The 26,951-nt window shown below is 31.8% G+C and overlaps 1 protein-coding gene and 1 long non-coding RNA gene across 4 annotated transcripts in view; one reads left to right on the top strand and one right to left on the bottom strand.

The window, feature by feature from the left end:
- Positions 1 to 16,449, top strand: part of LOC139517660 (conserved oligomeric Golgi complex subunit 3-like) — a 28,354-nt gene extending 11,905 nt beyond the window's left edge. Inside the window, exons 9-22 of one of the 2 annotated variants that reach the window (XM_071308935.1) lie at positions 788 to 914; positions 1,314 to 1,405; positions 1,936 to 2,075; positions 2,535 to 2,695; positions 3,243 to 3,429; positions 4,334 to 4,452; positions 5,316 to 5,405; positions 6,137 to 6,257; positions 8,182 to 8,205; positions 9,130 to 9,212; positions 12,336 to 12,470; positions 12,866 to 13,072; positions 13,897 to 13,995; positions 16,189 to 16,449. In XM_071308935.1, coding sequence (XP_071165036.1) covers positions 788 to 914; positions 1,314 to 1,405; positions 1,936 to 2,075; positions 2,535 to 2,695; positions 3,243 to 3,429; positions 4,334 to 4,452; positions 5,316 to 5,405; positions 6,137 to 6,257; positions 8,182 to 8,205; positions 9,130 to 9,212; positions 12,336 to 12,470; positions 12,866 to 13,072; positions 13,897 to 13,995; positions 16,189 to 16,224 — 1,621 coding nt within the window. In that variant the 3' untranslated portion in view covers positions 16,225 to 16,449. The remainder of the gene's footprint in view (positions 1 to 787; positions 915 to 1,313; positions 1,406 to 1,935; positions 2,076 to 2,534; positions 2,696 to 3,242; positions 3,430 to 4,333; positions 4,453 to 5,315; positions 5,406 to 6,136; positions 6,258 to 8,181; positions 8,206 to 9,129; positions 9,213 to 12,335; positions 12,471 to 12,865; positions 13,073 to 13,896; positions 13,996 to 16,188) is intronic. The other variant, XM_071308936.1, reaches the window with a different exon arrangement.
- Positions 16,450 to 18,213: 1,764 nt separating this feature from the next.
- LOC139517658 (uncharacterized) lies at positions 18,214 to 21,762 on the bottom strand. Of its 2 annotated transcripts, none has more exons than XR_011663179.1 (3): positions 21,267 to 21,762; positions 19,271 to 19,339; positions 18,214 to 18,506 (listed from the first exon to the last, which is right to left on the bottom strand). It is a non-coding gene; the product is annotated as an uncharacterized lncRNA (long non-coding RNA). The 2 variants fall into 2 exon arrangements; XR_011663180.1 differs by lacking the exon at positions 21,267 to 21,762 and adding an exon at positions 21,036 to 21,220.
- Between the last annotated feature and the right edge of the window lie 5,189 nt (positions 21,763 to 26,951).

The following is a 26,951-nucleotide window of genomic DNA, read 5'->3' as shown; positions in this document are numbered from 1 at the left end:
AATACAAATTTTGAAGGAGCTTTTCAAAAAAAAATATATTATTTATTGTGAAAAGTATTTTTTCAATTTGACTACTTCAAAAATATAGTTCTCGAAAATTTGATTTGAAGAATAATAGCTTATTTATTTTTTGTGCAGTAGTTTAGATTATAGTTTCTGTCATGGTAAAATTTAATCATAATGAATATCTATTATGTAATCCAAGTCCTCTTCAAACATTGTTGCAACCTACATTAAACTATACTATGAATAGGAAATATGATATTATTAGACAAAATTAACAACAACAAAATTGGTGTAAAATTACTTTGCTACAATAAGAAAATAAGGAATTGTTTTAGGCAATTGCACAGGAATTATAGTGTTGGGGTTTTTTTTTTGCCCTTGTTCTTTTAATTGTGAAAATATGCAGAAATCAGCAACCTTTGAGGAGTGTTTAGATTGACCAAACTTTTTGTCTTTTGAAAATACACTATATATGCAGAACCCTTTTTATGACACTAATCAAATACACTATTCCAATTAAAGAAAGTTAATTTATTAGAATATTTAAATGCAAAATTAGTATAATTTAAAGGATAAAAATTGAGCATTTTATAAGTTGCTCTGTCATATTCTTGGATCAGATACATTTTGCAAAAAGATAGTAGTCATTGGTATTTTGTATCTGACTGGTACTAGTGTCTGGTACTAGTGTCAAAGCCTCTGGTAATTGAATAACTAATAATTTCCTTTTTTTTTCTTTCCATATTGGAAGCTTCCAACCTGTAATATTTTTGCTTTTCAGGTATCTTCAGATTTTATCTGATTGTCACCAGTGCTATTTTAATCAACGAGAATTATTACTAGGGCCAAGCATATCAACCACAATAACAGATTTAGCTTCAAAACATGTTCGTGATCACTGCACTCTGGTTAGTATTATTAGTATGATAGCAGCAACTCTGTACTGTTACTCCTAAATATAACTATATAATTTTCCAGATTTTTTGCAGAATACTTATTCAGGACTAGACCCTGTGAAAAATTATAAAGGAATAAAGCAAAACATACACATTACACCAATATTTGAAAGTTAATTGTGAATATTGCAGTGATTTTACTTTAAAATACCTGGTAATGTTTTTAAATGATTTATTTATTATAACCTCAAAGTTCAGAAATAATGTAATATGATAATAACGATTGTTTATGTTCTCATTGTAAAATCTGTAATATCGAGTTATTGATTACCTTTAAAATGAATTCTGTTAATTTTGTGATGAGTTAATACAGGAAGATACAGACCACATGTCATACTTTTTCCATTTCAGATGAGAAGTGGGTGTGCTTTTATGGTTCATGTGTGTGAAGATGAATATCAATTGTATTTTAATTTTTTTTCCAAACCAACTTCTTTGTTAGAGTAAGTAGTTTTACCCTGTTATTTTATTTTTACTATATCTAATACTGAATTCAGAGGGCACTATTTTGTTATGGTATTGTTGGTTCTTAAAAAATTTTGCAACTGTAAAAACTAGTTGATCTTGAGGAAAATTTGCCTACCTTCAATGAACAACAAAACAATACAAGAGTTAATCAGTGGTATATCTCACAGTAGTAATGGGGAGCAAATATTTATGAATAATAAACAAGAATATCTTTGTATAGCATATAGTGTTTAGTAAAAGAGTTGTAGTCAAATTATCACTATTTTGTGTAATTTCTTTATCTAATATGTAATTTATGGAAAGGATGTAATCTAAATTAAAACTGCTTTGTTGTGTCTAAGTTCAAGCATTCAATATTTTATTTAGGAAATGGTAGAAATCTTAATTCCACTTTGGTGCTTCATATCTTCTCAGTTTACTTACCAAACTCTGGTTCACAAAGACTTTATTAATACTTTTTCAAACTTTAGGCTGAAGTATTGATAATATGCATTTTCTATTGCAGTGATATGTTAGAAAGGCTGTGCAGTCACTTGTATGATACACTTCGACCATTAATAATACACATCAATCATTTAGAAACATTATCAGAGCTGTGTAGTATTCTTAAAATTGAGATGTTAGAAGAACATGTGCTAAATAATGGTAAGTTTAATCAATCATTTTCATATAGATTAAAGAGTACGGTATAAGTTTAAAGAAGATAATTTATTGTAAAAATTGTTGTATCAGCAAGGTTCTCAAATTATGATTTAATTTTATGCCCCACTTAGTGGCATTATGTTTTTGGTCTGTGAGTCTGTTTCTTCATCTGTCAGACTGTCTGTCCATGCATTCATCCCTATGTCCTGCTTTAGGTTATAGTTTCGGTCAAGGTAGTTTTTGATAAAGTTTAAGTCCAATCAACTGAAACGTTGTGCGCATGTTCACTATGATATGATCTTTCTAATTTCAATGCCCAATTTCAAGGTCCACTGAACATAGAAAATGATGGTGCAAATGGGGCATCCATGTACTATGGACACATTCTTGTTTTCAATTTTTTAACTTGCATTAAGAAACTTGACTCTTATGTCATAACAATATTTTGCTTGACTTTTACAGCACAGGAACTGAAGGCATTTGAAATAGTTTGCAGGCAGATGTTGATGGATATCCAGGAAAGATTTGTTTATCGTACCTATATCTATATTAAGTCTGACATTCTCAGTTATACACCTGCACAGGGTGATCTGGCTTACCCAGAAAAACTGGAAATGATGGAGGTAAGATATACTCAGTTATTCACTTGCAGTGTGATTTTTCAGGCTAACCCAGAAATACTAGAAATGATGAAGGTAAGATATTCTCAGTTATACACCTGCACACTGTGATCTGGCTTACCCCAAAAAACTGTAAATGATGGAGGTAAGATATTCTCAGTTATACACCTGCACAGGGTGATCTGGCTTACCCAGAAAAACTGGATTGTATGTAGTGTCTGTTACTTGGCAACACATTGTATTTAACATAAAACTTCTATCATGTCTATGAGTTAAATGAATCTTAAAATAATACAACTTAAATGTTCCTCGTCTATTTACATTTTTTATATTTTGTGTTATGGCATTTAAATGTATGGAATCATTTTTAAATAAAAATATTTAAAAAAAAATAAAAGCCAAGACTGTTAATGTTATTTATCCTAAAAGTCCATGTACTTTGTAGACATAAATGTTAAATGAACCTACTTTAGTCAGCATCATATAACTTTTTGTGCAGAATATCACTTTATTTGGGGTTTTTTTTATAATTTTGTGTTCTTAATTTTAGAGTATTGCTGAAAGCATCAAAAATGAAAGTAAAAAAGGTCATCGTAGGTCAGGATCCAATGCATCAAGTACAACAGGCCATTCAAGGTCAGGGTCAACTGTATCTGCTACTAGTCAGGAGGTAGCTGACATCACCACAAATGGTCAGGTCCAGGAAACCTCCTTCAAAGAAATTGACATTTCATCAGGTTTGTTTATTATTATCATCATTCCCTTTGTAGAAACACTGAAGTAAAAAAAAATAATGTCAGCTATTGAAAATTCCAACGAGAATAGACAATTTAAGATTTTTGGAAAGCCTGATAAAAATACACGATGTAAGATTTCAATATGTAAAGGACACTTCATATATTATATATATATATATTTCAATAACTTAATTGTCCTGAATTTGCATTAAATAATTGTTGCAGTATTAAAGTCATGGTCCATTGACAAAACTTTTTCATAGTTTATTTGTTTCAAAGTGTTTTCATTTCAATTAACATTAAAAATATAGCATTACCACACTTTACACTATTGAAATTACACACAGATGAGACTTATCACAGTGTCTACAATTTATGAGGATCTTTAAGGCTTCAATTGATCTAATCCACCTTTTTATAAAAATATTTTCTGCATCATGTACATGTATATTAACTTTATCAATGATGACCAATCACTGTGCAAAAATGAGGAAGAGGGTGATTGAGGACTTTATAGTTCTCTCCCTTAAATCAATGAATGGTAGTGAATTCTGAGACAGTTTTTATAGGAATTTGAATATGATAATAGACAGTTAATATGTCTTTCTGTCTTAATTGGTCCACAGTCTAGACATATCTCTTGGGTTAACATTTTATTATTGGAAAAATTAAATTCTTACAGCCTTCAGTCAAAACTTTCTTTTTTATTTGTGACCTTAAGAGTCATATAATTTGCTGAACAAATTTTTTGTGATTTTTTGGGTATATTTGTATCTATCCTTAATTTGTAATCAGTTGTAACACTTTTCTAAGTTAATTATCATTCACATCTAAATCAAAGATGTAGGCATATGTGGCCATCAATTTGATTAAACGATGTACAAATACATGATACTTTCTTCAGATTCCGGAAGGACGACACCAATGACTATGCCTATGTCACCTGCTGACCTCCATGGGATGTGGTATCCTACAGTCCGTAGAACTCTTGTCACACTTTCCAAGCTTTACAGATGTATTGATGTAAGAATATAGCATTTTAATGACTCTTAATTTGATTTTGTTGTTTATTTTGTTTTAAAGCCACTTTTAAGCACTGCTGTTGTGCTATTTCATGGTGGCCAGTTTTTATTGATGGAGGAAGGCGTAGTGCCTGGATGAAACCACTGACCTTTGATAAGAAAACTGACAATCCTAGTCAATTAAGATTGGAGTCAAGTGCACCTGCACGAGCATGGTTCAAACTCACAACTTCAGTGTTGACTGGATAGTGATTACAGTAGTAACTACCTAGACCACTCGGCCACGGAGGCCCCAATGACTCTTAATAGTTCATTATCATCAAGTAAACTTTATAATTCTTTTATAAATGGTTGTTAATTTGTTACATGTATATGAAGTCTTGTTGACATTATTTTTTGTTTTAAAACATCTCAACAAATGACACAGTCATTAATATTTCTATCTATATATACATGTTTGTCATATGTCATGTATGTGTTCTGGAAAGAAAGAAATTTTTGTTTTTCAATTAAGGTCCAGTTACAGTAAATTGGTAATGCTATAGATTTTGATATTATTTTGAATTGTTGAACTAAAAGTTAAAATTAAAAAAATAATGCATTTATTTCTTTTGATTTATGAAATATTACTGATATAATTCTTTCAAAGTACTGGAACATCACTGAAGAGACATTGTTTGTGGTTGTCTTGTTGAATTAACAAACACTTCTGGTTGGTGTTTTTAGCCTTGCATACAGTGTTTGTGTGTGTAGCCATCATTGTGCAATCTCACGTCGAATTTAGATGTATATATTTGATGAACTTATATTTTTGGGTAAATAAACATTTACCACACATTCCTAATTAAAAATAATATATTACAGAGAACAACATTCCAAGGTCTATCACAAGAGGCACTGCAGTCTTGTATAGCATCACTAAAGATTGCCAAGGAAGGAATAATTAAGAGAAAGGTAATGGTATACAAATTGATACTTGAAACAATTCTTTTGTGAAGACTAACAGTCTATTTTATAAAAAAATTATGAAAAACAAATACGACAGACTTAAACCAAAAACATAAAACATGCTTATTACAGCCAATCACAGATCATGTTTGAATTCTAGTGGTGTCACTATCGCTGTTCTCGACTTAAGTCCCTTTATAAATGGAAAATTGGCAAATATTCAGTTTCCACAATATAACTTCAGTTTGCATTAACCAAATATTACGAAATTTATACACAATGCTAACTACCACCAAACACAGATCAAGATCTAATGAGGGTGGCATAACTTTTGCTGTTCTTGAGTTATGTCCCTATAAATTGAAAAGTTGCAGAATTTGCTATATATTGACCAGTGGACACATTCTTCATTTTATTTAAATGTCATGCTCATTAGTATGCTGGGATCAAATTAATACAGACTTTACAGTGTTGTTGGAAACTTTGTTCTGAAAATTTTGTGGTTTGTCATTCCTGAGTAATGGGACTGTTAACATTTATATTTGACCAATATTTATATGCCTAATGGCATCTTTATGAATGTTTTTCTATGAAGCAATTTTATTTCCTTCTGATCAAAATGCCTTCTAAACATCCCAATTGATTTGTTTTAGAAATAACTGCACCTTTACAGACATGTAATTCATATTTAATCAAATTTAAGCCTTATAGTAATTATTTTCTTTTCTATTTGACAGACTAAAACAGATGGTCAGCTGTTTTTGGTTAAACATCTGTTGATTTTACGAGAGCAGATAGCTCCATTTCATGCAGATTTTACTATTAGGGAGACCTCACTAGATTTTAGTAAATTCAAAGGTATTTATTTAAAATACATTTTCTAGCTTTATTCAATTATTCTAATTTTTGCTTTTTAATTTCTTACTTGTAGTTTTTTAAGCTAGCTGCCTGTTTTCTCCAAATATGTCTAACTTCAGAAGACTAGAATATTTCTACTGGATATTATTTTGTGGGTTGAAAAACTCATCGGAATTTGAAGTTATATATTCAGTTGGAATATTTGCTTTCACAGTAGAAACCCCCTTTTTAGATGATCTGTACATGTCAATTTTTTTTATTTATTCTGCAGATAGCATATTTAGCACTTTAACTATAAAAAGATGGTTATCTATAAATGAATAAATAAATAAACTTTAATCAAAGACCTCAAAATTTCCAAATAAATGTGCACACTATAGATGAATGCACATTTATGAACACCTTCACATCAAATATGTTATATGCAAACAATATCAAAATAATATCAAAATAGATGAAGTTTTATAGGTTAATTGCATGAATTTTAGCGAATATTGTCCACAGTAAATTTAACTATTACATGAGCTTTAGAGTGCAAACTATTTTTTACTGTGGATAGTATTCACAAATATTCATGTGATAACCCTTTTGTTTTATAGTAAATCTTCAAAAACTGTTGTAAACATATATTTTGTCACTAAAGACCATGGTGGTTTGAAGCTGTATTTGCACTATTGCAATATAAGAGGAATATTGCATGAATATTGCCATAACTACATTTTTACATGAACTTGTGAGTTCAATATATATTCTACAGAATTGTCGTTGTATATTAGAAACTAGTCACACAGTAAAACTAGGATACAAACAATGAAATGGACATTGATTGCTTCTGATCAGCCGATCTGTGAATTAGTGATGCTTTTTAATAGCCAATAGCATACTGATAACACATTGATAAATCATTAGTGATAAATATGCTGAAAAATTATCAAATTCTATACAAAATGAAGATAACTACTATTTACCAACCAATTTTTAGCAACTTGTGCAAATTGTGCAATTAAAATAATAAAGTTAAAATCAATTGTTGCAAATATGTAAAATTTTGGCCCTTATAGATTTTCATCAAGAAGTAAGAAAATCCTGAAAATGAATCTCCATGATTGAACTTGGCGGGATAGGGTTCAACACAAAATAAAGAATTTGCAAAAGATAGTTTGGTTTACAATATCTACCTCTGCATCAAGAGAAATATGATATTTCTCCAATTGAGACAGTAAATTTTTAAATATAAATTGTTCCTCTTGCTGATTATTATAGATAATTTCACCATGATGCCATTAATTGTATTTGGATATCCTGCATTAAGTATGCTAAACCATAGAATAAGGTCAATATTCATGCAATAAATTCAGTGGATGCTTTATAACATATTTGTTTTTAGTTTATTATGATGTATTGTATTAAATTCAGGCCGTTTCTTTTCTTGCTTGACCTGATTTATATTCTTCATGTAGTGACCTATAAATAGCTTGCTTTGCAGTATTGAATTTGCTCATTGTTATAGGTTGTATTGTGACTTAAAGTTACTAACTTCTAGATCATTTGGTCTCAGTTGAAGAGATGTCTCTTTGGCCTTCATACCATATCTTCTTATATATTTTTTTACAAATTGTTCAAAGACACCCCTCCTCAGTTATTAAAATCTCATGTCCTCAGGTTTATAACTCAAACTTAAGAGGTTTAATAGTAAAGAGATGAGAATTATAGTATTACAAGAGATGCAGTATTGGAACTGGTTTCTTTTATGAGTTTTAGACAATAGGAAGGAAATATTAGTGCATTTTTTTCATATATTTATATCTTAGAAATTTGGTAGATCCCCATTTTCAAGTTTTGCATGAACTTTTTTTGTGGATACCTAACATAGACATATCTTAGCCAAGAAAAGTATAAATCATATATTTTTTAATGTCACCAGATCCTAGTTTGCACAGCATTCTAGGTATGTTGAATTATTTTGCTATTGTAGTTGTCTGTCCCAGTACCTTGCATGTTATACTTCAGCTTCTGTGAATTTAGCTTTTTAGCAATTGACTACCACCAAACTGCCACTGTCAAATATTCAATCATTTTAAAAATCAATATTTTCAAAAATATTATTCTCTGTGATAAAACAATGAAAATTTCTGATAAGACAATGGACAAGACAAAACATTATTATGAATTCCATGTTCGTACTACAGTACATAGGTTAATAAGCTAAATTCACAAAAGTTTTAGAGTTTGTGCCTTCAGAAGAAGATTTTGTAGATGGTGGTAGGTGTATAGCTGTAACACAGCATGTTTTATTATTGTAAATAGAATTGGGAGAAGTTCTAATACTGAATACAGAAATACTTATACAAGTTAAAGACTTGGATACATGTGCTTTAATTACTTTATTTAACTTATTTCTCTTTATATAAACCATCTGTTTGTCCTGTTGTTGTTTCATGTTTAGGATGAACTATCAGTGGCTGTTTATATGAATAAGTCTAATTTGTAGAATAGAAAGTTATTCAAATGGAAGTTGTTTTTAAATTAAGCATGAATTCCAGCTTGACTATGGAAAGTTTATTGTTGAATTGATAATATTAATTTTGTTAAAGATTCTTGAACTTGTCATTAATATTTGGTAAGTAGTTGTGCTAAAATTGTTACATCTTGTTTCCTCAAAGATTGTTTTGCTCTTGAAAAATTCCTGCAGGTACTGTCTATTGACTTCGGAATTTTAGCATATTTAAATTGTTACAGTTCTTTAAAAATATATACAAAAATTGCCTATATGGTAAGTGAAGTAAAATCCTTTCAATTTTGCTTCAAAAGGATGAAATTGAATCATTGTCCTTTCAGTTTAAACATGATATGCTGTTTTTTCTTAATTCAGATGCAGCCTATGGATTGATGCACAGCAAGTCAAAACTATTCCAGTTTAACAGTAACAATGCAGTTCTACAATTTATTTTAGAGGTATGATGATTATGATACCCTCACTCTAGGAGTCTATGAGTAGGGATTTGTTGCATTCACCTTTTCTGTCCATCAATTTGTCGAACAAATATTTTTGTCACACTATTCTCAGGCATTACTAATCAGAATTACTTCATATGTGGTTACTGCTTTACAATGGTGTTATTTCATATGACCACTTTTCAGATCTGCCTGTACATTGAATTTTCAATAGACAGAATTTTTTGTTGCACATTTCTACAGGACAGTTCTACTAATCAGGATGACTTCATATTTGTAAACAGCTTTGCAGCCATAATTTGTAAATGAAAGCACTTGTATAGCCTGTCAGACACCTATTTCCTGTTTTCTGATATGTCTATGTCAAAAAGCTGAATTAGATATTTTAAAGATATTATGTTGCGCCTTTCCTCACAAGAGAGTGACTTTTATAGAAGGAGGGAAGAAATATTTTAGCTTTATAAAAAAATATCCTCTGACCTTACATTGAGATGTGAAGTTTTTTCTTCAAAAAATCCAATCATATACAAATTTTATGAATCATACTGACCAACTTGGAAAACATGGTCGATGTTATTGAATTTTGTAGTACAGGAATAGTAAACAGAATAAGTTATTAATCGTGAAGCCCATGAAAAAGATATATGACAAATGGACGAAAATATTATCAAACAAATTTGAAAACTAATGTAAGATAGTTGCTTGTAGTTACAGGGCAGGTGTTAAGTGAAGACGTCTCTAGTTTGAAATGTTTATTCGTTTACATTTTGGTTTTATCTGGGTTTTTCTATCAATCTTTATAAACAGAAAAGGTTGCAATCAAGTTTTTGTGTTTAACATGTGATAGTTCTTTACATTCATTTTGCCCGATAATTGAAATGAAAACAAAACATATCAATTAGTATTTAAAGAAATGAAATTCATAACGAATAAACTGATGTGTGGATATTTACCTATATTATTTATCCACTATGCAATAAGGGAATAGTAAAGGTGAGTTGAGGGACTGGTATTTAACTTCCATGTAGTTTGGGAAACCTTAAAATCTGGTCTATTTACTGGTTCTTATTAAAAATATGATATATATTTGGTGAAACTATTACTGGTACTTTGTTGTTGGTCATACAAAAATAGCTTTTTACTCATACTTGGTTTGAAATTGATGCTTTTGGGTCATTTTCACTGCTTCTAATTTTTCTTTTAACTTCAGAACTTTTTGTAGATGAAATATGAGGGAGCAAAAGCTGTGCATACAAGTGATTCTCAGATTTTAAGACTCTTGACAAGAGTTCCATGATCGTGTGGTTCAAAAATTAATGATACAATGAAATTAGCCAGCACTGGTTACCTAGATGTGTTAACTGGGTGGTTGGATTTGGTCATTTACTGCATGGCCTCCACATGTTTCATCAATATTGAATGGTTCAGTCAAATCTAATGCTGTAATGCTGTCTGGTTCTGTTTTTCCCACACTGATTTATTCTGTTGTTTTGCATCTCCCTGACAGTTTTACATTCTCTGAAAGCTTCAAGAAAGTTGCATTCAATGTCTTCAGATATGCTTTGATACCACCAAAGCTATAACAAATTCAAACCTCTTAATTGATGCAATAAAATTCATGAACCTATCAGTTTGTACCAGTACCAGTATATTTTTAATGACCAGTAGTAGTAGTTATATACAGTAGCAATGAGATAAATTTCAATAATATATTGTTAATATTTTTCATTTCTCAAAATATATGATCAGATGATGTGCATGTCACGGGTGATATGTATATGGAGCTATACCCTTGAGTTTGTTGCACATGTGTCCCCTAGTATATTTTTAATTGACCTCACTGAACTGCCAAATGCAATAATGAAATAATACTTTGATGAATTGTATTCTGTACAGAAATATCGAAGATTAAAAGCAAGTATATAAAATTTTATTGTTGTATTATAAATATGATGCAAATATATCTATAAAATTAAACTGATTATGTTATGTCTTTTTCAAACATCTCTCTCTGTAAACATATTTCCATCATTGTTTGTGTCTACAAGACATTTCAGGTCCTTTCTATCTGTTCATACCTAAAGTATTTTAGATAGTAGGACTTTTAAGAAAATTATGGCCACAGATAAGCTAATGTAATCAAAAACAAACATTGCAGATAGGAACATTAATAAGATACTATGCTGGTTTTCTCATAGCGTACAAAATTTTCAAATGCTGCATTGCAGATGAGTTTACTTAAATACGGAGTGTTTTCATTAAATTAGGAACAACTCAAAATCATTTAGTTGTTAGTTCTGGAGAGTTCTTTATGTTGGTTTTCATTTTTGTTAAGAATGACACCAACTGATGATTAAGTTTGTCTTTTTTGGCCATAGATGGTATCAGCTCTAGATCATTTTTTTTTCAAATCCAAAATCCATAAGAATAGTTAATGTGTGTGAGTTTTTCTGGTTACCATGCTTTTTTCAAAATATAAATGTCCTAGCCCTTTCATCCTTAGGGAGTTACCAAGATTCAAATTTCTGAGATATATCTGGGAAGCTGTGCATGTACATGTATATAATACAAGGAATTATTTGAATCTGAAATAATTTTGAATTCTAGAAAATTGATTAGAAATGTATGATGAAAACTAACCCAACTAAGTAGTTGAGCCATGCACGCCATCATTTCAGTATGAACTAACTAACCCCCCCCCCTTAGCCATGCATGCCATGTGCCCATGGCCTTCTCTATTAAGTTGGGTTAGTTTTCATCATAAATTTCTCATCAATTTTCCAGAATTCAAAATTATTCCAAATTCAAAAAATTCCTTGTTATATAATTAATCCTCATTTGAATGCATAAATATTATATCAACAGTTTCAACACTATATTTTTATAACCAATACAGAGGGAGAGTTTATTTTGATGTTTTTGTTTTTTAATATCTTTGTGATTGCTGTAATTTGGAGTTGATATAATCATGATTATTAAGGATGAAGACTCACAATAAAATTCAAGAGCACAAAAGGATATCTTTGGTTAGATCTTTACATTGATGAACAAACAAATAAAACCATTTGGATCATTTACAGCTGTTAACAAAAAAAATTTACAACATATGCGAATTTGTTGTAGGGAACACCACAAGTGACAGAATATTTTGTCGATTCCAAACGTGACGTGGACCAAGAACTGAAGAAAACTTGTGAGGAATATATACACCATGTGACTGAGTTGTTCATTTCCCCATTGCAAATGTTTTTATCAAGGGTAAGAATATCAACTATCATACAATCTGCTTCATGAAGCAAGCACTTGCTATATATAGTAATCATTTCTAAATGATTTTGTAGTTTCATATAGTAAATTCAAAAATTATTGCATTTATTATTGCAATTTTGTCTTTTTAGACTCAAATCGATTTAAATTTTTACAATATTTAGAAAAATCCTGTTTTATGAAAAATTTCGAAATGTGAGTTTAAATTATTGTGACTATAACTCTGTTTCATTTTCTCAATAATTTCTGAACTTTCAGTAGTAAATTATGAACTTTTTTTATTTCTGTACAAACTTTTGAATGTTGAGTTTTTATTTGTAAGGTCTCTAAAGATTTCTGGTTCTATTGTTAGTACACTTTATTTATTAATAATTCAAATGTTACAGGCAAATGTAGTTATCAGTATGAAAAGTGAAGAAAATATCAAGAGTGTGTCACTTAGTTCCCAGCCATTTGCAACACCTGAAAAAATCCATGATATTGTGGCAGAGACTTACAAAAATATGAAGACTCAGCTGGTCAGTGTACACAGAAGCATGGCACTTTACCTGGCTAATAGGGATACAGAGGTCATTCTGTTCAAACCTGTCAAGGTAAATGACATAGTTTATAAAAATGGTTTGTCTACAAGAACAGTAAACAGTTCATTATTATAACTCACATTTCTTTTGCCAGTTCAGACCTTTAGGTGTCAGACCACCAATTACTCCCTCCAATTTAGAACATATGTGAAAGTAGGCCTACTCGGACAAAAAATAGTGCATTTGATGTCATTGTTTACTTAAACTAACCACCAAATTGGCAGAAATGAAACTTTTGGTGAAATAGAAATATGTTAAGACTATTCTGAGCCAAAATTTACTTGTCTATGAGTTTGCATTCAAAATTGAAGATTAATGCACTCCATAGTATACTAATTTAAGATTTCCAGAAAACCCAGGGTTATTTTTAGTGGTACCTCTATTCGGAAGACCTCTTCTTTCTTATCTGATTTTAAACATATATTGAAAATTGGCATGTAGAAAGCTTATACATGTACAATTCAGGATATACCTGGTTTCTATGAAATTAAACTTAAGGTAAAATATTTAGAAAGATGTGAAAATTGCAAAATTTGGTTGAACAGATAGGGACTTTTAATTGGTGGTCTGATACCTTTAAGTCATTTTGATTTGTAAAACATGACTGTTATCTCAGTTTCCATTTTTTTCCTATTAGTTAATCATTATATTTTGTAGAATTAAGATTTAAGATGTCTGATAACATGTCAACCACAAATAATTTGATACTGACAAATATAGAAAGAAAAGGATCAAACCAGTTCTCAAGAATCAATCATTCAGTATAAATACTATTTTAATATTCATAAATTTCATGAAAGAAGAGGCTTGTTGAAAGATACTTTTTTTTTATTTAGGTAAACATCCAAAACAGCTTTCAGCAACTTTATAAAATACTGGATGAATATTATACAGAGGAAGATCAACAAATAGTGGCAACTCCAAGTATTGAGCAGGTAAAAATTATTATAATCATTATGTCATGTGGGGGGAAAACAGATTTTAAGAGAGTTTAAAAAATGCTTTAAGTAGATTTTTGGATTTGTAATATGATTTTCAGTTGGTTTTTTTATATAACAACACTTTGCTTGTATATGGCTAGGTTTTGAGGATGACATGTCTATTGATAATATTTCATATAACTATAATAACATTGTTATACTCCAGTGATCAGATGTGATATTCAAAGTTAGGTCTGTTCCCAAGTTACTATGCATGACCAACAAGACATTTTCTCATGAATGACCTGTGTACTTTCGGTCATTCTGTACACATTCTATCACACATCTAATGAAATAATTTGAGTTTTACGCTGAACATTGGCAAGGTGCTTTGATTTCCTGTTGTACTGTTATTATTGTACTCTATTGACAAGCATAGACAGTCTCATTAAATAAAACAAAATATAAGAATACTTTATAACATGAAACATTCTTCTTTAGTGGTGTTCATTGCTATAGATTAGATGGTGATGATTCCAAATCTATTTGAATTGAGTATGATACTGATCAGTGTAGTAAATATCATAGATATATACAAAAGAAGTCAACTTGACTCTTAATTGGTTGTGGTTTGTTAATGGTTTGTAAGTGTTTCTTGTTTCTTGTTTATTATATAGATTAGACCCTTGGTTTTCCTGTTTGAATTATTTTCACTAGTCATTTTGTAGCTTGCTGTTTGGTTTGAGTCAAAGCTGTGTGTTGAAGGCCATACTTTATCTTTAATTGTTAACTTTTTATACGACCGCAAAAAACATTTGCGGTCATATATTGGTATGAAGTTGGCATAGTCCGAAGACACATTGGTTCTCGCACTATAACTTTAGTTTGAGTAAATAAAAATCTATGAAATTTAAACACAAGGTTTATGACCACAAAAGGAAGGTTGGGATTGATTTTGTTGAGTTTTGGTCCCAACAGTTTAGGAATTAGGGGCCAAAAAAGGGCCCAAATAAGCATTTTTCTTGGTTTTCGCTCAATACCTTTAGTATAAGTAAATAGAAATCTATGAAATTTAAACACAAGGTTTATGAACACAAAAGGAAGGTTGGGATTGATTTTTGGAGTTTTGGTCCCAACAGTTTAGGAATTAGGGGCCAAAAAGGGGCCCAAATCAGCATTTTTCTTGGTTTTTGCACAATAACTTTAGTATGTATAAGTAAATAGAAATCTATGAAATTTAAACACAAGGTTTATGATCATAAAAGGAAGGTTGGGATTGATTTTGGGAGTTTTGGTCCCAACAGTTTAGGAATTAGGGGCCCAAGGGGTCCAAAATTAAACTTTGTTTGATTTCATCAAAATTTGAATAATTGGGGTTCTTTGATATGCCTAATCTAACTGTGCATGTAGATTTTTAATTGTTTGTCCCGTTTTCAAATTGGTCTACATTAAGGTCCAAAGGGTCCAATATTAAACTTTGTTTGATTTCAACAAAAATTGAATTCTTGGGGTTCTTTGATATGCTGAATCTAAACATGTACTTAGATTTTTGATTATAGGCCCAGTTTTCAAGTTGATCCAAATCGGGGTCCAAAATTAAACTTTGTTTGATTTCAACAAAAATTGAATATATGGGGTTCTTTGATATATGCTGAATCTAACCATGTATTTAGATTTTTAAAATATTTGGGCCCGATACCAAATTGGTCCACATTGAGGTCTAAAGGTTCCAAAATTAAACTTTATTTGATTTCACCAAAAATTGAATTCTTGGGGTTCTTTGATATGCTGAATCTAACCATGTATTTAGATTTTGGATATTGGACCATAATAGGTAAATGTCCAATTTAAAAATTTTAAGTTTTTAAGTTTTAGTTCTTAGACCACATTCATTCTGTGTCAGAAACCTATGTTGTGTCAACTTTTTAATCACAATCCAAATTCAGAGCTGTATCAAGTTTGACTGTTGTGTCCATACTTGCCCCAACTGTTCAGGGTTTGAACTCTGCAGTCATATAAAGCTGCGCCCTGAGGAGCATCTGGTTATACACTATAACTAGAATGGGCAGTTGTCTCATTGGCACTCATACTACATCTTCTTATTTATAATAAGTAAAGTATATATTTGTATTATATATTAGATATTGTTGACAGCTTCTATAGATCACTGACCATTCTTGTTGATTATATTCTATATTTCTTTTTCAGATAAATCTCCTGCTTTCAACATCAGCCAAGAATTAGAATTTCTAATTGAGGGATTATGTAACTGTGATAGTTTTGATTCATTTATTTATATATGGAGTTAATGGGAAGGTTCATTGCGAGATGATTTATTTATGTATGGAGTAAATAGTAAGGTTCATAGTGAGATTATTTATTTATATATGGAGTTAATAGTGAGATTTATTATGAGATATTTCTGTGTTATCTAAATCATGAATAAAATAAATATGATGAAATTTTATTTATGACATTATTGTTGTTCAAAACTAGTCATGCTTTAATTAATCAGTAGAATATTGCAAAAATGACATTTTGTTACAGATCTGTTCCTCTGACAGGGTTCATCTGACTGACCAAGTTTTCCTGGTTCAATTATAATCATTGGGTTTGTTTAAATCACTTTTGATTAATAAGTCAACTGTAGAGTGTATGTAGAACAATTGTTATGAATACTTTTCATTCTAATAAGGTACATTTGACATTAACCTCTTTCTCATGATTCTTTGATGAGCATGCGATTTTGAAAGATTTAAGGTCAATGTAAAAATAGGGGGACTAAACCAAATGGACAATCATAAACTGTAAGCAAAGAAAAATCAAACAATAATATTTTTAAGGCTAAAAATGTCCTCATAACACTACACAGAAAAAAGCAGAAAGAGCTAAATGATGCCCCAAATATCTGAGGAAATTAAAGACTGAGCTAAATGAATGCCCCAAATATCTGAGGAAATTAAAGACTGAGCTAAATGAATGCCCCAAATATCTGATGAAATTAATGACTGAGCTAAATGAATGCCCCAAATATCTGAGGAAATTAAAGACTGCGCTAAATGACTGCCCCAAATATCTGAGGAAATTAAAGACTGAGCTAAATGAATGCCCCAAATATCTGAGGAAATTAAAGACTTAGCTAAATGAATGCCCCAAATATCTGAGGAAATTAAATACTGCGCTAAATGATTGCCCCAAATATCTGAGGAAATTAAAGACTGCGCTAAATATGAATGCCCCAAATATCTGAGGAAATTAAAGACTGCGCTAAATGAATGCCCCAAATATCTGAGGAAATTAAAGACTGCGCTAAATGAATGCCCCAAATATCTGAGGAAATTAATGACTGAGCTAAATGAATGCCCCAAATATCTGAGGAAATTAAAGACTGAGCTAAATGAATGCCCTAAATATCTGAGGAAATTAATGACTGAGCTAAATGAATGCCCCAAATATCTGAGGAAATTAAAGACTGAGCTAAATGAATGCCCCAAATATCTGAGGAAATTAAAGACTGAGCTAAATGAATGCCCCAAATATAAATGAATGCCCCAAATATCTGAGGAAATTAATGACTGCGCTAAATGAATGCCCCAAATATCTGAGGAAATTAAAGACTGAGCTAAATGAATGCCCCAAATATCTGAGGAAATTAAAGACTGAGCTAAATGAATGCCCCAAATATCTGATGAAATTAATGACTGAGCTAAATGAATGCCCCAAATATCTGAGGAAATTAAAGACTGCGCTAAATGAATGCCCCAAATATCTGATGAAATTAATGACTGAGCTAAATGAATGCCCCAAATATCTGAGGAAATTAAAGACTGAGCTAAATGAATGCCCCAAATATCTGATGAAATTAATGACTGAGCTAAATGAATGCCCCAAATATCTGAGGAAATTAAAGACTGCGCTAAATGAATGCCCCAAATATCTGATGAAATTAATGACTGAGCTAAATGAATGCCCCAAATGGGTATACATTTACAATTAATTCTCCATAGGCCGTAATGGTAACGTTTTCCTCCGTTGCTCAGTCCATATCGTTTACTTGAACATGTATGATGGCTCATATCGAAGCTGATACATTTATACATGTCTGGTTAAATTTTCGGGGTGGCAAGTGAGATTACTTTTTTCGCAAATTGCTGGACCCCGGAAGATGGTGAAAAATGTCACTCTCCTCATGAAATAATCCCAAAATTCTGATCATAAAATTCAATAAAAAAATTGTCCTTTCTAATAATTTATTTCAGGTCAAATCTACATCTTTCTTTTCTCATCACATCAGCTCTATAAAACAGTTCTTATTGTTCATTTATGTCCATTTTTAAAATCACAGCATCCACAATTGTATGGCGGACTAATATTTTTTTTTAATTACGTCATCTGAGTTCCTCATCTCAAGGTCTATTAGGGATCCTGACCCATATTGAAATCAATACTTCTGATTTTTCCAAATATTTTTATGTGATCTTCATCGGTATAACATTCTGAATAAATCTGTGTATTTTTGTCCATTTCTGAAAAAAAATAAAGTTGTTTTAGCACTATAAGGCAATGACACTTTCGTCGCTATATTCATTTATTTTGAATACAATGTGTATGTATAATTAATTTCTTCCAGAATACATTCACTAGTCAAAACAAGGACACAACTTCTGATTATAACCTTTAATTACAATACACAGACCCTGTTAAAGCATTCTATAAAATTTTCTTGTGTCTTAAAGTGCATTTTGGCAGAGAAATCATGCAAAAATGAAGATTTTATAAAAAAAAACCAACACCAAAATAATTATTCTTACTAGTGGAAATCTGGTATTTAAAACTGTGGAAAGCACTCTAAACTACTGGTAAAGTCATCCTTATCATATAATTAGAGTGCAATATAGTGCAAATTTTCAAAACTTGTCCTTTCACATAATTCTATTTGAGAAAAAATGTTTTTAACATGTATTTCAGTGAAAACCTTTTATCAGTGAGAAATCCACATGAGGTTTTAAAGGAAACATTGTGACATCACATGTATTATGGCGTCATTAAATAACGACAGATCAAAATAGTGCTAAATATAGTTTGCAGTGTTACGTGAGAAACAGTTGCCGCAAGATTTAACTCGAAATATTGAGTCGAAACGATCTGTAACTAAGCCTTTCCATTCAATATCAAGACCATAGCAACAGTTTTCATATTTGCATATTTTTAACATACCGACTGTAATTTCAATTGCATAAATACCATAAATAAACAATTTAGAGCTTGCCTAACAAAACAAAATGCTTACCAGTTATTCAGGACTTTTTAAAACCTCTAGTTTGCCATCTCAGGTTAAAAAGTAATGATATGTCTGGAACTGAAATAAGACAAAAAAAAATTACTCAGGCTGTGTTATCATTTGATTTAAATACATAAGTATTATTGAGAGAGAAAAATCTATTTCTTGAAAGTTTAATTACAAAGAAAGACAAATGCTTCTCCCTTGTGGCTTAGTAACCTTTATTTAAACCTTTTATATTAGAAGCAATGGGTAGTAGCTAACTAGCTTAATAGTTGAATCGGTGCAGAAATATTGTTTTCAAAAAGGTTTGACCCTCCCCCTACATCTACATCTACATCTATATCGTTGAAATGCAAAGGGTCTAAGACCCATCACGCAAGTACTAATTTGGTCATTCAATATGGTGCTCATTAAAAACGTATTTACATGTGAAATTAAAATCAAATGTTTGTTGCGTGACTACTCTGTTAAATAAGATGTGAGGCTGTTCTTGAATGCCTCTGCATCTTCTATATTTAACAGTCTTATTGGTAGAGTATTCCAGTCTTTGATGGTACGTGGAAAGAAGCTGTATTTGTAGGTGTTTGTTGAAGTTTGAAGGTTTCTAAATTTGCTTCGGTGGTATTGCCGTGTTGTCCTGCCTTGTTGTTCTACATAATCTGGTATATTTATGGCTATCTTTTTATGTAAAGCTTTGTGAAACAAGCAAAGCCTTTTTATTTTCCGTCTTATTTCTAATGATGGTAGTTTTAGCTCCTTCAGTAGACTAGTAACTGACCCCGGTTCTCTGCTGTATTGATGTTTGATGAAACGTGCTGATCTTCTTTGCACCATTTCTATCTGTTTGATGTGGTTTTCTTGATATGGATCCCATGCACTGCTTGCGTATTCAACGTTTGGTCTGACAATGGCTTGATATGCTCTTTTCTTAATTTCTTCTGGGAATTTGCCGATGTTTCTCCTCAGAAAGCCTAATGATTTATTTGCCTTTGCCGTGATGTTATTGATGTGTATATCCCATTTCAGATTGTTGGTAAACTGAACTCCTAAATATGGGTTTTGGCTTACATTTTCTAAAACTTGGCCATGCATATGATAGTTATGTAATATAGGTTTTTTCTTGTTGGTTATTCTTAGAACATAACATTTTGAAGCATTAAATTTCATCTGCCATTTAGATGCCCAGTCAATCAATTTATCTAGATCTTTTTGTAGTTGGTTACAGTCATCTTTGCAGTCTATTGCTAGGTATAATAGGCTGTCATCTGCAAAGAGACGCAACTTTGACTTGATGTCATCCCCAATATCATTGATGTACAAAAGAAACATCAATGGACCTAAAACTGTACCTTGGGGTACTCCTGATTTTACAAAGGCATTTGTAGATGTTTCGCCTTCAACTGCTACACACTGCTGTCGTTGTGTGAGCCAGGCCTTTACCCACTCTATTATTTTGCCATTTATTCCATAGTGCTCTAGTTTCCATAGTGCTCTAGTTTCCTTTTTCACTGAGAAATGACAATATCTTTTGTTTTGCTCAAGTGCATTAAAAATAATAATTCATGATTTTCTTAAAACATGTACATGTGTTTTCTGTTTTTTTGCATATGATATCAACTGACCAGGGGTCAAATCATTGGATAAAAGCACATGCGATGATGTATCTCACTTTACTCGTATGAAGTGTGTTATCTCCCATGATTATCAGGTATTCCTGTAGACCGAAGTGATAATTACATAACAAAGACTATATTGTGTCATGTTTACTTACAATTTAATAATATTTAAAAGTTATTTCTTGCCTTTTTCAATATAGTAAACAAATTCCTTTCGGATATCTCGGAAGTAAACAAAGTTATGATTGTGCCTAAAAAAAGTGTTCAGCCCCGTGCCAGTAATGCATTTTAAAAGCGAAAATTTCATTGAGTTTTTGCTGATCTTTATCAATAATATTTATCTTAAACCATTTATAATAACTAGGTATAAATAAAAAACTACTAACCATCATTTTCGGTGGTGTACAAGGTGAAATCATCCATAAATCAGCCTGAAAACTTCTGGAATTAAGCTTCTAATTTGGGTATACATTTACAATTAATTCTCCATAGGCCGTAATGGTAACGTTTTCCTCCGTTGCTCAGTCCATATCGTTTACTTGAACATGTATGATGGCTCATATCGAAGCTGATACATTTATACATGTCTGGTTAAATTTTCGGGGTGGCAAGTGAGATTACTTTTTTCGCAAATTGCTGGACCCCGGAAGATGGTGAAAAATGTCACTCTCCTCATGAAATAATCCCAAAATTCTGATCATAAAATTCAATAAAAAAATTGTCCTTTCTAATAATTTATTTCAGGTCAAATCTACATCTTTCTTTTCTCATCACATCAGCTCTATAAAACAGTTCTTATTGTTCATTTATGTCCATTTTTAAAATCACAGCATCCACAATTGTATGGCGGACTAATATTTTTTTTTAATTACGTCATCTGAGTTTCTCATCTCAAGGTCTATTAGGGATCCTGACCCAAATATCTGATGAAATTAATGACTGAGCTAAATGAATGCCCCAAATATCTGATGAAATTAATGACTGAGCTAAATGAATGCCCCAAATATCTGAGGAAATTAAAGACTGAGCTAAATGAATGCCCCAAATATCTGATGAAATTAATGACTGAGCTAAATGAATGCCCCAAATATCTGAGGAAATTAAAGACTGAGCTAAATGAATGCCCCAAATATCTGAGGAAATTAAAGACCGAGCTAAATGAATGCACCAAATATCTGAGGAAATTAAAGACTGAGCTAAATGAATGCCCCAAATATCTGAGGAAATTAAAGACTGAGCTAAATGAATGCCCCAAATATCTGAGGAAATTAAAGACTGCGCTCAATGAATGCCCCAAATATCTGAGGAAATTAAAGACTGAGCTAAATGAATGCTAAATGAATGCCCCAAATATCTGAGGAAATTAAAGACCGAGCTAAATAAATGCCCCATATATCTGAGGAAATTAAAGACTGCGCTAAATGAATGCCCCAAATATCTGAGGAAATTAAAGACTAAGCTAAATGAATGCCCCAAATATCTGAGGAAATTAAAGACCGAGCTAAATGAATGCCCCAAATATCTGAGGAAATTAAAGACTGAGCTAAATGAATGCCCCAAATATCTGAGGAAATTAAAGACTGAGCTAAATGAATGCCCCAAATATCTGAGGAAATTAAAGACTGAGCTAAATGAATGCCCCAAATATCTGAGGAAATTAAAGACTGCGCTAAATGAATGCCCCAAATATCTGAGGAAATTAAAGACTGAGCTAAATGAATGCCCCAAATATCTGAGGAAATTAAAGACCGAGCTAAATGAATGCCCCAAATATCTGAGGAAATCAAAGACTGAGCTAAATGAATGCCCCAAATATCTGATGAAATTAAAGACCGAGCTAAATGAATGCCCCAAATATCTGAGGAAATTAAAGACTGCGCTAAATGAATGCCCCAAATATCTGAGGAAATTAAAGACCGAGCTAAATGAATGCCCCAAATATCTGAGGAAATTAAAGACTGAACTTAATGAATGCCCCAAATATCTGAGGAAATTAAAGACCGAGCTAAATGAATGCCCCAAATATCTGAGGAAATTAAAGACTGAGCTAAATGAATGCCCCAAATATCTGAGGAAATTAAAGACTGAGCTAAATGAATGCCCCAAATATCTGAGGAAATTAAAGACTGAGCTAAATGAATGCCCCAAATATCTGAGGAAATTAAAGACTGAGCTAAATGAATGCCCCAAATATCTGAGTTAACTACAGATTTAGCAACATGAATGCCACCAATACCATATTGAGCAAAATGAATGCAACTTATATCTGTGTAAACTACAAATTGAGCAATATTCATGCCACTAATTTCTGAGTAAACTACAAATTGAGCAAAATTCATACCACTAATTTCTGAGTAAACTACAGATCGAGTAACATGAATGCCACTTAATTCTGGGTAAACTATATAATGAGCAACATGAATGCCACTGATACCTGAGGAAGAGTTCTGGTGCTATGGAAGGGTCAGCAGCTCCAGCTTCACTAATGACAATAACAGTATCACCCCTGATAAAATTCATTGAAGAGTCATATATAGTGAAAAAGCATCAAAATAGTGATAAGAGTGCAAACTATACACTGAGGAAAATAAAAAAATACAATTGTAAAAGCGTAAATGTCACGACAACACTACACAGAAGACTATAAATAGAGCAACATGATTGCCATAAAAGGCATTAACAAAATGTCACTAATTTCTGGGTAAACTACAGATTGAGCAACATGAATGCCACTAATTTCTAGGTAAACTACAGAATGAGCAACATGAATGCCACTAATTTCTGGGTAAACTACAGAATGAGCAACATGAATGCCACTGATACCAGATTGAGTAAAATGAATCATAATGGCACTAATTTCTCAGTAAACTACCAGTTTGAGCAAAATGAATTCCACGTATATCTGAGTAAACTAGATAGATAGATATGAATGCTACTAATTTCAGAGTAAACTACAATTTGAGCAACATAAATGCCACTTAATTTTGAGTAAACTGTAGAATGGGCAACATGAATGCCACTCATATCTGAATTAACTACAGATTGAGCAACATGAATGGCCATTATATCCATGAAGTAAACTACAGATTGAACAATATGAATGCACTGATACCAGATTGAGCAACATTAATGCCGCTAATACCTGAGTAGAACAGATAGAGCAACACGAATGCCACTACATCAGGGTAAACTATAGTTTGGGCAACATGAATGCCACTAATTTCAGAGTAAACTGCAATTTGAGCAACTTGAATGCAACTCAATTCTGAGTGAACTACAGAAGGAGCAACATAAAAATGAGAATGGAAATGGGGAATGTGTCAAAGAGACAACAAACCGAACATAGGGCAGACAACAGTCGAAGGCCACCAATGGGTCTTCAATGCAGCAAGAAAATCCTGCATCCGGAGGAGTCCTTCGGCTGGCCCCTTAACAAATATGTATACTAGTTCAGTGATGATGGACGTCATACTAAACTCTGAATTATACACAAGAAACTAAAATTAAAAATCATACAAAACTAACAAAGGCAAGAGGCTCCCGACTTGGGACAGGCGCAAACATGTTGCGGGGTTAAACATAAATACCGCTTATATCTAAGAACTACATGAACTATAGATTTAGCAACATGAATGCCGCTTATTTCTTAGAACTAAAGAATGAGCAACATGAATGCCACTTATTTCTGAGTAAACTACAGATTGAGCAACATGAATGCCGTTAATTACTGAGTAAACTACAGATTGAGCAACATGAATGCCGTTAATTACTGAGTAAACTACAGATTGAGCAATATGAATGCCACTGATAACTTTAAGTAAACTATAGATTGAGGAACACGAACACCACTTATATCTGAGTAAAATATAGATTGTCTGAGCATCACATATTTCTCCAATACCAATGAGCAGAATTAAATAATATCTGGTCTGCAGCTAGTGTTAATACTTCTAGATGATATGTGTTCCTTCTATAACTACAGGTAATAGGGCAACGACATTTTGAGAAGAAAAAAATGATAGTGAGGAAAATATATATATTAGACATCTATCATATGACCTCATTTTTTCTTGCAACATTTGTCAGGTTATATTTTCAATTGGAGAAAGGTGTCTCAAGCACAATGTAACTGTATATTACTGGATCAACAACACCAAGTACTAGTACTAGTATGTGGAGAGGTTGATATGAGTATGTGACATCTATTAAATATCCCTTGGACTTAACCTCAATTTCAAGTTCATACTAATTATCTATTATACATATACTGACCGACTTTATAAACATTCATACATAATGTGCTGGGTTAAACATGTTAGCGGGATCCTTACCCTCCCCCTAACCTGGGACAGTGATATAACAGTACACATAAAAACGAACTATACAAATCAGTTGAATAAGGCTTAACTCATCAGATGGACAAAAATACAAGTGGACGTGGCCGGGTACTTGTACATCCCAACAAATAGACACTAGGAACAGATCTGAGAGTACTCGCAGTTATCTGACAGCTAGTTCAAAGCCACTAAAAACTAATAAAAAAATCATGCATCTAAGACTGTAAGGTCATTTTCTTGTAAAACATCAATACTAGTATTGCAGAAGATAGACATTTATATACGTATTATACTCAACGTCACGAAGTAGCACATGTGTGAGAAAAAACTACTTCACAGATAACGAGAAGGCTCCTATCGATGTTGATGTAACATCCTGATCTTCAATTAAGATTTTTTTTAAGACAAAAAGATCTAAATTCGAGCAGAAAATGATTTACAGTTGTACACTAGAACATTTGTTAGAATTGATATCTTACCTTTGATGAGCATGCATTAAAAAATCTACTTGCCTATCTTATGCAACTGGAGAATAAATATACAGCTCATTTCTAACATTGAACATCGCAGTCTCCTATCGTCCATTTTGTTCAGTAGTCACTAAGAAAATGTATCTGCTGGGACAAGTCTGTCTGTCACTCATTTAAAAGAAAACTTGCGCTATCTGGCCAAATCGTACATATGATAGGAGCAATTTTTAAATGTTCGTGAATATTTTTCACATCCGTACTGTACATAATATTCAATGTATAACTCTGGCACATCTTTCAATAGTTTTTCAATAACCCATAACGCTGGAAAGCATCTAATTTTCTGGTAGGTACACATAGACAGCCGAGCCTTTTCTGAAAAAAAAATCTGCTCACATTGTGATCAATTTTTATTATGACCAGACAATACTTTCCGTCCTAACAATTTGTACAAGAAGGAGAATATAGCCAATCTAAAATCCATTCTAATCCAACTCCAATCATTCCGAAAGTAAGCTTCCTACATTCATGTAATAAAAAATTAAATAACACTTTTATTCTTAAGTTTTCTATGTTGTGTCATGTGTACCATTGTTTTTCTGTTTGTCTTTTTCATTTTTAGACATGGCGTTGTCAGTTTGTTTTAGATTTATGAGTTTGACTGTCCCTTTGGTATCTCAGTTTCGTCCCTCTTTTATTGTTTAAATCTGCTGCGTTTAGAGTACTTTTCGAGATTTATCTTCATAAGTAACGTTCCACTCCAAATATTAGAATTTAAGCCAATAGTATGTATGTGCTAATAATATGCAGATCCACCTACGATCAGCTTTGTCTGAGGAAGTTGCACATCGAATTGGGTGCATTTTGCTGTTTTAATGTTCCATGTTCACATTCAAATAAACACCAAATTCCCAAATTCGAACTGGAGTATATGTACAATTAAAACAAGATTTTTAAATTAAATGGCATGTTACTTTTAAATTCTTCTACTGTAGATGATGGTTATGGCTAACCAAAAAATCCCTTTTCTATGGAAATCTTAAACATACCACTGAAATGACGCGATTACGTGACAGGAATACAGTACACAAGAACACTCAGCACATAGAAATACAAAATTAAATAATGCAATATAGTATATTACAATATGTTAACCCAGAGACATATAACATAGAATACAATACAACACACTATTATATGTCTCTGGTTAACCGCAGAATAACAACGGACACCTCAGTCCCATAAATTTACGGTAGCACACCAT

This window comes from Mytilus edulis, chromosome 3 (assembly GCF_963676685.1).
Source record: "Mytilus edulis chromosome 3, xbMytEdul2.2, whole genome shotgun sequence".
Lineage (NCBI taxonomy): Eukaryota > Metazoa > Mollusca > Bivalvia > Mytilida > Mytilidae > Mytilus > Mytilus edulis.
The sequence above is the reverse complement of the archived record's forward strand: the minus strand, read 5'-3'. Positions and strand labels throughout refer to the sequence as shown.